The sequence below is a fragment of the Solanum pennellii genome, chromosome 6 (assembly GCF_001406875.1).
Source record: "Solanum pennellii chromosome 6, SPENNV200".
Lineage (NCBI taxonomy): Eukaryota > Viridiplantae > Streptophyta > Magnoliopsida > Solanales > Solanaceae > Solanum > Solanum pennellii.
The window spans coordinates 38,420,705-38,432,234 of NC_028642.1; the positions used below are offsets into that span (position 1 = coordinate 38,420,705).

An 11,530-nucleotide genomic window follows, 5' to 3' on the forward strand; every position below is an offset into this window, starting at 1 on the left:
CCCCCCCGCCCCCCCAACTTCATTTAAGCAGCCTTCTTGTTTTCCACTTTAGCCTCCCCATTCCACCACTCGTCCCATTTATGTCCCCCAAAGTTCCCCTTCAAGACCTATAAGTGTTTTCACTAAATTGCCCTTATTTAAATTCGTACCTATTTATTAAGGTTTTTTGGTTTTGTAAAAACTCGCTTATGTAAATAAGGGCAAAGTTGGAAGAGAAAAAGATAATACCCTCTTAATTATGTAAAAAAAGATTTATTTTGGACTAAATGTAAAAGCAAGAACCACCATTTAATAGGGACCGGAGGCAGTATGATATAATCTCACGTCCAAAAGTATATTATACTTTTCAAACATCAAGAATACTGTTAAATTATCATACTGACGTACCAGTTGCTTCTGATAAGGGATCATCAGAATCAGCTTTGCAATATGAAATAATAAGGTCCTGATCACTAGTAATATAAATGTTGTTTGTATTGCAGTCAGGGTGCCATAACAAGTGATCCTCAAATGAAGTTACAAGCTCCCCACGGAAGTTCCAAACAGCTACTGTTCTATTTCTGAACGTTAAGAATAACTGATTCTCGTACAGAAATATGAATGCTGATGGGGTCATGAATTCGGCTCTGCTGACTTCTGTCAACTCAGAATTGCGGACCTATTAAATTCAACAGCTATAAGACTTAATGAAAAAGAAAGATAAGAAGATATTATAGAAAAGGTGATAGCAACTCACATCAAGAATCTGAAGATTTTCATTCTCCTGTTTGACAAGAAGCTTTTCATTGAACTGTTCAATGAAATCTACTTTCTTATTTCGGTGAAGCAGATGGTTGAAAGATTTGAGAACAGTGCCATCCTCAATGGAGAGAATCTTTAAAGGAACATGGCCACTAGCTTTGGTAAATATTAGCAGCATGATTCCTGGACTGCTAATTGGAAAAGGAAGAGAACAGAAATTGTAAGTCAAGATAACCAGTTCTTAAGAAATCAAACTACAGCACATTTTTGGAGAAGTGCATATGAATAAACACAACAGACCAAACTGCCAATAAGTACATTATTCCATCAATTGAAACCATCCTTTTCACTTAATCACGACCTTACAGATCTCAAGACTTAAAAGAGCATTGTACATCCCAATCTCCCAGAATTAACAGGAATCTCAAAAGAATCATAACCATAATAGTAGTAGATGAGATAAACCTACAATAACTGTCACCAACATTAGGACACCTCAAAAAGAATCAGAGAGACCACTAAAACAGGAAAACACTAAAAAAAAAAACCAAATAAAATACAATTACAAAAGCATAAGAACAAATGGAGCTAGCAACTCTAGCAAATGTAAATAACACACTTCCATATACCGGAAATGACATCTACCGCAAGACTACGTGAAGCATTGCCATGCTTAATAGTTATGTCACTAACAAGTCATGGCAAAAATGAGCATGTATATGCATGCTTGCAGAAGTGATGAAGTTACCTGATTTTTATCTCTTGAACATTCTTGTCCGATATCGAGTATAACATCGTATAATTCTTCAGGTCAAACACCTTATATATGCTGTCAAAGGTATATGTACATCAAACAAAATTACTAAAACTGATCAAATCGTACAGCCTACAGGAAGGACTTCAGTGCCAAAATTTTACCTATCCTGGGCAGAGTAAGTAAGAACTTTTCCATTCACATCATCAAACTCCACAAAACCAGGCCATTTTAATGATTCGGACTCAAATAGAGCAAACCCAGCATCTGGTTTACCCCTTCTAATGTATCTAATACCATTGAAAAATATATTGTATTAGAAGTGATAAAAATAATTAGCAGAACGTGATCAAAGGACAAATTTATTTTTTTTGAAATTAAAAGTGACCATTCAACAATATTAAAATTTCATACTCAATCCTTGTTGTTCTGCATTTCAAGGAGCTGAAATTATCTGAAGCATAGACTGAAACAGTGATTAATGAATCATTGTTTTTATTGTAAAACAAGCTTCGTATAACTTCGTCTGGACTGACATTCAGAAAGCATATCCTCCGGTTTGATTCTGTACCACCAATGATGTGTGTCAATTCCCTTTCAATCACAAAGGTGCTCATAGAAGGAATGTAACATTGAGAATTACTAATCTTTGTTCTTTACCTCGGCTAAATGCTGCACAGACACCTGATTGTGCAAGGGCAAAAACAATATCGCGGGCAGCAACTATCTCAATTATCTTTGACCTTTTCTTAAGAAATGGAAGTACCATCGCACAATGACCTTTTGGATCATGGGTATCATATTCCTCCTATGAACCACATATAAAAACAGTCAGTACTCGGTAGAAAAACATGCTAGGTGAGGGCAGCATTCTAAAATAATGAACAACTAATTCAACTAGGGATATTTTAGTTTTTGATATTCAGGCAACCCACAATTACTCCATGCTAAATCACAGAAAGATAAGATGCCATCTCAAGGAACTAAATAATTGAGGACACATCAAAACAATATCCTAAAAATAGCCCAACTTATCCAATCTACAAAATACTTCTCATCTTTTTGCAGCTTTATAGCTGTATACAAATTTCTAGCAACATGAAAAACATAACTCCAACTAACATTTGTCCAGTTATCCATGCAAAATCTAACCACCAAATGCAAATTGGGAAAAATAAAGATAAAAATCCAAGAAAATATTACAAATTGCTCAAGAAGATGAATAGACTGCAAAATCACAACAGAATGCATACTGAAAGGAATAACTCATTACTCATGTTGTATGGAAGTGTACCATAAGACGAATAAGCAGCAACCTCATCCTACGAAAACAATTAGTTAAACAAAGATGCAAAGAGCAGCTCCCCTGTGTTTTTAGACCACTAGCTGCCTACCATGGCTTGTTCAAAAACGTATGCATCAAGGAAGCAACTGGTGAGCTACTTGTCAACATAATTATTCAAATTGGAAGCATGCTTTGAAACTAGATGTGTTGCACAACCTATAAATTAGATCACCTGATATAGGGTTCCACTACATTGTGGACAAAAGATGTTACAGTTCCGATGCCAGACGTCTCAGAACATCCTTTACCTATCTAGTAAACCATACTTTTGCCTGATGTATACTCCCTATGTTCCCTTTATACTACTCTCTGTGTTCCCTTTATATAGCACTCTTAACTTTTTAGTTTGCTTCACAAAAGAATGGTGTCTTTCTAAAATTTGGGAACTCTCTAACTTTAAACTTCTTATTTTACACTGAAGCTGTTATGGTCATAGAAATGTCATGAAAGGTATAAACAAGGTCTTTTTGGTTTCCCTAAGTTTTAAACCACAAGTCATACGGGTACTTTTAGTATGTGTCAAATGCCTTTCTTTAAACTCATTGCTAAGTTAAACACAACAACACCATCAAATCTGTTATAATCCCACAAGTGGAATTTAAGGAGGGTGATGCTCAGTAAAAAACCACAAGGAGGGTGATGCTCAGTTAAAAACCACAATAATAAATGAAACAAAGGGACTAGCATATATAATTTCTGCAAAGTAGTTTTATATTGCATGTTAGTCATAATAATGCAACACTGTTAAACTTCAGACTGAAGATTCTAACAAACACGCAATTAAGGAAACTACATTTGAACATAATAAGGGGAATCAGGAAAAAGTGGAGTATGAGGCTAATTTGCAAGGGAAGATGCTGGAGGAAATGAGATAAGAGTGTAGGCATGGATGAATGAGCATAGAGTTAAGATCTGAGAAACAAAAGGTGAAGAAGAAAGGAAGAGAAGAATCACACCGGATACTGATTGTTGTTTCATTATTCTTTTACAGGAAAAAGTTGAAGAAGAGACATGAAAGAAATCAAATTTAGTAGTTAGTCAAGCTCTGGTGGATGGTTTTCAAGATTGACTCATTAAGAAGAGGTGATTCTAATGATACTTTAATTCCTAAATGACTAGACAGTCCAAATAGTGACTTTTAGATAGCAACTTCAAGGATGGAGTTTGGATTAACGTCTGCGTCAAATTTTGATTTCCCTTCCCCTTATACTTCCTAAACCTTCTTGAATTACAGTTTACATTATGTAACATTATCATTTCTGTTTAGACTATGCTTATTTAGAGAGGAAGGCATTGACAGTAAAAACAGAAGACTTCATACTTCTATTCTATTTCTTTAAGAAATATGATAATTTGCACTCACATTTAACATGATACATATTACAGCAGTCACAAAGATGTACAACTAATATTGCATCTAACACCATGTTTCTTCTCTCCAATAAGGATATAGGGTTGTCTACCTACGCCTTCCCAAGCCAGCCTGAACAGGAGCTTTCCAACACTGGTTCTGCGAGATGGATATACTTTTGCCTCCTCACATCCAATTTCAAATGGCTTGGGAAACTCTCCTTTTTCTACTTACTAATGAAATAAAGTGAATAAACATGCATATCTGCATTTTAAGTCCCATTTGCGTAGTCTCTTACTTTCATTTTGGTCAAGATCAATGCTTGAACTATTCACTTGAATAAATTTGGTCAATTTGGTACATATGTACTATTTCTACAGGAAAATTTAGTTCTCTGATATCACTATCATTAACTGCAATTTATCAACAGTAGAAATAAGTCCTAAGTCGCGCAGACTCTTCATTTTTACTGCCGCACCCGTATCGACACGAGACAGGTGCAGGAGCAGGTGCGGGTGGGGTGCAGGATACATGTGGGATTACGTCAACCCATATAGGATACTTTGCCCCGAATCCATGGACAAATTTGGGGGAAATTGAGACTATTCTCATGTTAAAATCTTCAGCTCATCCTTCCTTATTATGTACTTAGTTAGCTCTAGCACAAATTTCATTGTTGAGAATGAGCACCTCTTGTATACACCTAAGATATAATAGTTTGTCTGTTTTTACAATAAAGAACTCTGTTAAGTGAAGCCTAGACTATAGAAATCACCAAGATGAGCAGAAGAAAAGACACTAAAAGTAAATCTAATTAAAACACCTGGATCTGTAAACATACAATTCAACAATGTCTATCAACATTGTGCTTCCATTATACCAAACCAGAGCCCCAACTTTACTAGCGCCAAGTATTTTCCCCTTCTACACCAATAAAATTGTACAACACGCATCACACTTTCTGAACAAAAACAATAAACAGCTTCTCCACTTCTATACTCTGTTTTCACAATAAACCTTCAGCAACAACCTCTGGATGAGCATACTGTTCATGTGCAAACCTCTAACAACAATTCCGTACTACTAGCAGAAAAGTGGCAGAGGTAAATATTTATGCAAAAAATTATTAGAATTTCACACCAGAATTTGAACATATGACCAAAAGGAATTTATCCTTTGCCGCTTCACTAGAATTCTCCCTTACTCAAGGGGATTCAACATTTTAATACAACCAACAAAAAAATAAGATTATTGTTTACCTATTTACACAATGATATTGCTAAAACATAATAGACTGCGCAACGTAAATTTTCAACAAAGGGTATTAAGTTAAACCCCCTTCCCTCTACCTAGTTCCGCCCTTGACCAGCAAGCTAAGACACAAAAACTACTTTCATCATGTATCTCTTATAAGGAAATAGAGAGTTATTTTCATATGAAGCATCCAAACAGAGGTTACAAAAACTAAATTAGGAACTGGCATATTTGTTTTAGGCCACCCTTAGAAAGATCCAGCACCAAAGCAACCTTATTTTAGGTCATAAACTCAAGCAGCGGCAAATCAGAACGCTCGATTTTTCTCTAAGTTGATATATGATCTAAGCTTCTTGTCTGGTTTTCCTTTCATTGTCTGAAACAATCTTTTGATCAGTTCTAATTATTTCTTTTTGTCTCTAGATACTTTTAATATAGGTATATGTGATCCTCTTCATGGGTTAATGAAAATGTGCTCCATTGAACTCAAGGAGAATAGTCTAAGGTCTCCCACTTGCCGCATTTAACTCAAGGAGAATTGTTTTATTTCTCCCACTTGCCTCATTGTTTATCTTGTAATCATTGGATTCAGCCCCACCAGCTTAAAATAAATAACACCACCCCACCCCCAAAACCCCAAAAGAAGTCCATTCCAACTAGGCATTTTCAACCTCAACTCATAAACATAGGAGCTCAACTAAGAACAATTAAGAAGACAATATTGAGCAGAAGATCCAATAAACCTGTAAGTGTATATTCCGAAAACGCTCTTGGGCATCGCTCATACTGAAAGAACGGTCTCTCTTGGAACCAATCTCTCTCCGTTGAAGCTTCTTAACACTGTTAACGAACCCATCCATTCCACCGCGTGGGCGCTTCTTTGCTACCACCCTCCTCCCACAACATGGGCGAGGACTAGCAGTTATCCTCCTTCCATCCATTCTTAAATCCCCAAAAACAGCTCTAAAAAGAGATTCCACTAAAAATCTCAAACCCTAACACAGAAATATGTACACAAAATTTCAGGTTTCTGGGGTTTAGAGTAAAAAACAAACATGGGTTTCCATGTACAAACCCTAACTTTTAAATACCCATGAAAAAGGTAAGATTTTTACAGTAGTTAGTTGCACGGACAGAGAAACTCACTCACCAAACAGCAAAAATCAGAGAAGAAACTTTGTTGGTAGCTGTTTTGGGGGAACTAGGCATGAGGGTATACAGTTCTACAGGCATACGAGCTTACTTTACTTCCTACAGTACCAGTTTCAGCCTGAAATTGGAAGTGTGAGTGAAACACTGTTTGGATTTTGGAAGAAGAGGGAGGGAGGGAAGGAGGGAAGGAGGGGCAAGACAGTAAAAGAGGAATTTGTCGGAATTTGAAAGAGCGTTTTGACGATGCACCAAATTACTTCACTTAATGTAGTACGAAAGAAATATTTCTATGTATTATGTATCATTTTATTTCGTATTAGAGAAGAGGTATGTAAAGGTAATATCTTAGCTATTTTGAATTTCTTTTTAAAAATAGTTTAATGTTTTATATTCACTTTTGTTTTCACGTAAATGACAGCGCATGGATAGAAAATTTTGCTTCCATAAACGAATAAATATAGTTCATGTATCAGTCTTTTTTTTTAATTTAATTATTTCCTCTTTAAATACACCTTCCCCAATTCATTCAAAAAAAAAATGTTGTTGGTTGAAAGTTTTTAAAAAAATCTCTTTTGAATGAAATCAACGTAAAATGATAAGAAAATTAAGCAAAAGGTGTCAAATAAGTCTTGGTATTGTTTTTAGTGACAGATTAATCAATAACTGGTTAAATTCTCTTTAAAATATAATTAAGTAAATATGAGACTAAATTAACATTTCTAAAACTTTCTATTCTTTTATAGAATGTAAAAAAGCACTTCATTTTTGAACTTCTATAATTCTATTCAAATCATTTTAAAAAAAAATATTTTCATCTTCTTCTCCCAGCATTCTCTCTCTTCTCTCTTGGAATTGTTCTTCTTCTTTTTCCTTATAAATCTGAAAATCCGACTATCTCTCCTCCACTATCTTCCTCTCCGACTATCTCTATCTCCATTATTTTCCTCCTCATCTGCAGTCGTTACTCTCTCCTCTTTTTGAACTAAAATCGTGTTCGTCTTAAAATGGGTAAGTTATTGTTTTGAAAGATTTTACAATTTTCAAAAAAATTTTCTTGGATTAATGAACAATAAAACGTTCTATAGATGTAAAAATAGAAGAATGATGTAATGATGCCTATTACTTATTGTTTTTGAAAGACAATCAACCAACCTCAAAAACCCCTAATTTTGAGGAAACGTATATATATATATTGTTAACATTTTAGTGAAAAGTCGATTTTTTATTGCTTTTCTTATTCTTTTTGTGGCCATTTTGTTGATATGATTTTAGAAATACAGTCTTGTTGAGTTGTCCAATATATACTTCATTTGTTGAAAGATGTACGTATGTTGCCACATTTTAGTGATATGTTGGTGCATATTCCAACATTCATCATATGTTGTAACATCTCACTTATGTGTTAGGGCAACAAAATGGTCATCTGTGGCAACATAAGATTCATCTGTGGCAACTTAGAATTCATCTGTGACAACATAAGAATCATCTGTGGCAACGTAGGATTCATTTGTGTCAACATAAGATTCATCTGTGTCAACTTAGAATTCATCTGTGGCAACATAAAATTCATCTGTGGCAATATAAGATTCATATGTGTCAACATATGATTCATCTGTGGCAACACAAATTTCATGTGTGGCAACAGTAGATATATATGTGGCAACATAATGTTAATTTATGGCAACAGACTATCCATCTATGGCAACATAATGTTAATATTATTTATAATGAATTGAAAAGTCTCAATCTTTTTAATTTGCCTTGTAGATGAAATGATACAAGAAGTTTCATCCATGACAACAAATCAATCTTTTATTGGTCTTGCTCCTCTTCAAATATCAAATGCTCTTTTTGTCTATGCGAAGAAAGTGAGCAGCAACATGATTATTTTATTAGCCGTATTAAAAAAATTCACTGATATTTTTAAGGAAATGTCTCATAATATTGATATTCAAAGATTTAAGAAGAATTCATAGACTCTGAAGTGTAGGAGGTTGAAAAAAACTATTTCCCAAACACTTTCTACAATTAGTGAGAAGAAGGAAAAGGAGGAGAAGGAGAAGAAGGAAAAGGAGGAGAAGGAGAAGATAAAGAAGAAGGAAAAGGAGGAGAAAGAGAAGATGCAGCAGAAGAATGAGGATAAGAAGAAGAAGGAGAAGCAAAAAGAGAAGGAGAAGCAGAAAGAAAAGGCGAAAGCAAAAAAGAAAGAGAAGAAAGTCGAAGTCGCCATTTGTGATGTGAAGCGACAATATCCATTTGAAGGTTTTAACACTGACGGCGAGGGTCCAACTGAAATAATGTCATCCTTCTCACAATGGATAAACGAAGGTCTTTACAAGCATCATGAAAAAAAGTAAGGTCGTTCAACTATTATTAGTATTTCTTCTTGTTGTCCACTAAATAATTATTTATAATGATTACACAATTGTAGAAGAGACAAGAAAGATCACTACTTAACCAATTGCTCAAAACTTGATTTTGTAGTTGCATTTCCAAAGAATAAAGATTGGTTCTACGTAATGTCTCAACCCAATAAGTGCTGGATTGATGAGGTAAATCCATGCCCACTTTTATGTTTGATTAATACATGAATGTATACAAATAAATTCATACAGAGATACACTTGTTTGATGCATCTGTGCAGTATGTGGATGTCATTTTTTACTATTTGCGTAAGAAGTCGAAGCAGCAGCAGAGTCATTCTAAATATCGATATACCACCACTAGTTATTTTTTCAAACATACATTGACAATGCTAATGTTGTTCCTGTATATGAGGATAAAATCGTTGGCTTAATGAAAGAGTTTGCTATACCTTGTGGACTGCCTTGGCACTTGACAGATGATGTTTATGTCTCTGTAAATAGTAATGGGGAATTCCATTGGGTCTTGACAGTCGTTGCATTGAAGGAACGGTGCATAAAAGTGTATAATTCCATGTCTTCATCTAGGTCTAATAGAAAATTGTCCCCCGAGCTTCAAAAGTTGTCTACAATGTTGCCAAAGTACCTTGAGTTAAGTGGATTTTTTGAGCAAAAAGAGCGAACCAACTGGTCAGTTCTTGAATGTTACCAAGGAAAGAACAAATCTTACCCATTTGAAGTCAGACATGTTACTGTATTGCCCAACAAGAAAGCAGTAGTCTGTAAGTATCACATTATTTTTTTGTCTTACGACTATCGAAAAATGTGATGTTATTATATTTTCTGATTGATGATATACCATGCAGAGATTATGGACTTTTTGTTGCTGCATATGCTGAGTTTTTGAGTGATGGATTAGAAGTACCATCCTGTAGAGTTAGTGCTGACACCCTTCCGTGATATATGCTTCACTCCTATGGAATTTTAAAGGCTCGGAATGGCTATGTTAGTGAAAATGAAGATCCACAGAGGCCTAGACCTAAAAAGACAAAGATCGATGAAAATGTTGCGGTTACCAGCATTGATTAGATAGGTGGTTATGTATATCATTGTGAATTACCTTTTTGTTGATAAGTTGTATAAAACAATTGGTGAAGTACTAATATAATTATCTGCATGTGTACAAACAAAAAGGATATATGTGGCAACATATTTCACAGAAAGGTGATATGTGATAAGATGTGTCACAGAAAGGATATATGTGGCAACATTATACTATATAACATGTCACAGAAAAGGTGGTAAGTTACGCAACAGAACGTATATATGTGGCGACATATGTCACTGTTTGAATTGTCAAAATTAAAAAAAATAATTAAACGGCTTTAATATAATCGTCCCTTCATTTTTCCTATCTCTTCTCTCCTATAAGTAGTTTCAATTTTTGCTGATAATATTAATCATCGCTTGTCTGCATGTGTACCAGCATTGATTAGATAGGTGGTTATGTATATCATTGTGAATTACCTTTTTGTTGATAAGTTGTATAAAACAATTGGTGAAGTACTAATATAATTATCTGCATGTGTACAAACAAAAAGGATATATGTGGCAACATATTTCACAGAAAGGTGATATGTGATAAGATGTGTCACAGAAAGGATATATGTGGCAACATTATACTATATAACATGTCACAGAAAAGGTGGTAAGTTACGCAACAGAACGTATATATGTGGCGACATATGTCACTGTTTGAATTGTCAAAATTAAAAAAAATAATTAAACGGCTTTAATATAATCGTCCCTTCATTTTTCCTATCTCTTCTCTCCTATAAGTAGTTTCAATTTTTGCTGATAATATTAATCATCGCTTGTCTGCATGTGTACCAGCATTGATTAGATAGGTGGTTATGTATATCATTGTGAATTACCTTTTTGTTGATAAGTTGTATAAAACAATTGGTGAAGTACTAATATAATTATCTGCATGTGTACAAACAAAAAGGATATATGTGGCAACATATTTCACAGAAAGGTGATATGTGATAAGATGTGTCACAGAAAGGATATATGTGGCAACATTATACTATATAACATGTCACAGAAAAGGTGGTAAGTTACGCAACAGAACGTATATATGTGGCGACATATGTCACTGTTTGAATTGTCAAAATTAAAAAAAATAATTAAACGGCTTTAATATAATCGTCCCTTCATTTTTCCTATCTCTTCTCTCCTATAAGTAATTTTAATTTTTGCTGATAATATTAATCATCGCTTGTCTGCATGTGTACCAACAGAAAGGGGTCATGTGGAAACATATAACACAGAAAAGAGATATGTGGTAAGATATGTCACATAAATGAAATATGTGAAACGCTCAAACTTACTTTTCAAATAAGAAGTAAAGCGGTCGTGTCAAGTAAATAACCCAACTAGTGAGGTTGGGATCGTTCCCACGAGGAAAATAGTTTAGACTTAACTTCAATCTATTATTACTATTGTTCAGTCAATGACTTCCTTGGAAAGTAAAAAAAACAATAAAAGGGGGGTTTCTATTTCTAAAT

General features: G+C 34.5%; 1 protein-coding gene across 4 annotated transcripts in view; it reads right to left on the reverse strand.

Moving 5' to 3' along the window:
* The window catches only part of LOC107023918, a 10,639-nt gene extending 3,769 nt beyond the window's left edge, over nucleotides 1-6,870 (reverse strand). The window contains exons 1-8 of one of the 4 annotated variants that reach the window (XM_015224762.2): nucleotides 6,596-6,869; nucleotides 6,189-6,440; nucleotides 2,156-2,303; nucleotides 1,910-2,060; nucleotides 1,660-1,785; nucleotides 1,490-1,570; nucleotides 737-929; nucleotides 388-658 (exon numbers count right to left, since the gene is read on the reverse strand). In XM_015224762.2, coding sequence (XP_015080248.1) covers nucleotides 388-658; nucleotides 737-929; nucleotides 1,490-1,570; nucleotides 1,660-1,785; nucleotides 1,910-2,060; nucleotides 2,156-2,303; nucleotides 6,189-6,386 — 1,168 coding nt within the window. In that variant the 5' untranslated portion in view covers nucleotides 6,387-6,440; nucleotides 6,596-6,869. Of the gene's footprint in view, nucleotides 1-387; nucleotides 659-736; nucleotides 930-1,489; nucleotides 1,571-1,659; nucleotides 1,786-1,909; nucleotides 2,061-2,155; nucleotides 2,304-6,188 lie in introns of all 4 variants that reach the window. The other 3 variants (XM_015224763.2, XM_015224764.2, XM_015224761.2) reach the window with 3 other exon arrangements.
* Between the last annotated feature and the right edge of the window lie 4,660 nt (nucleotides 6,871-11,530).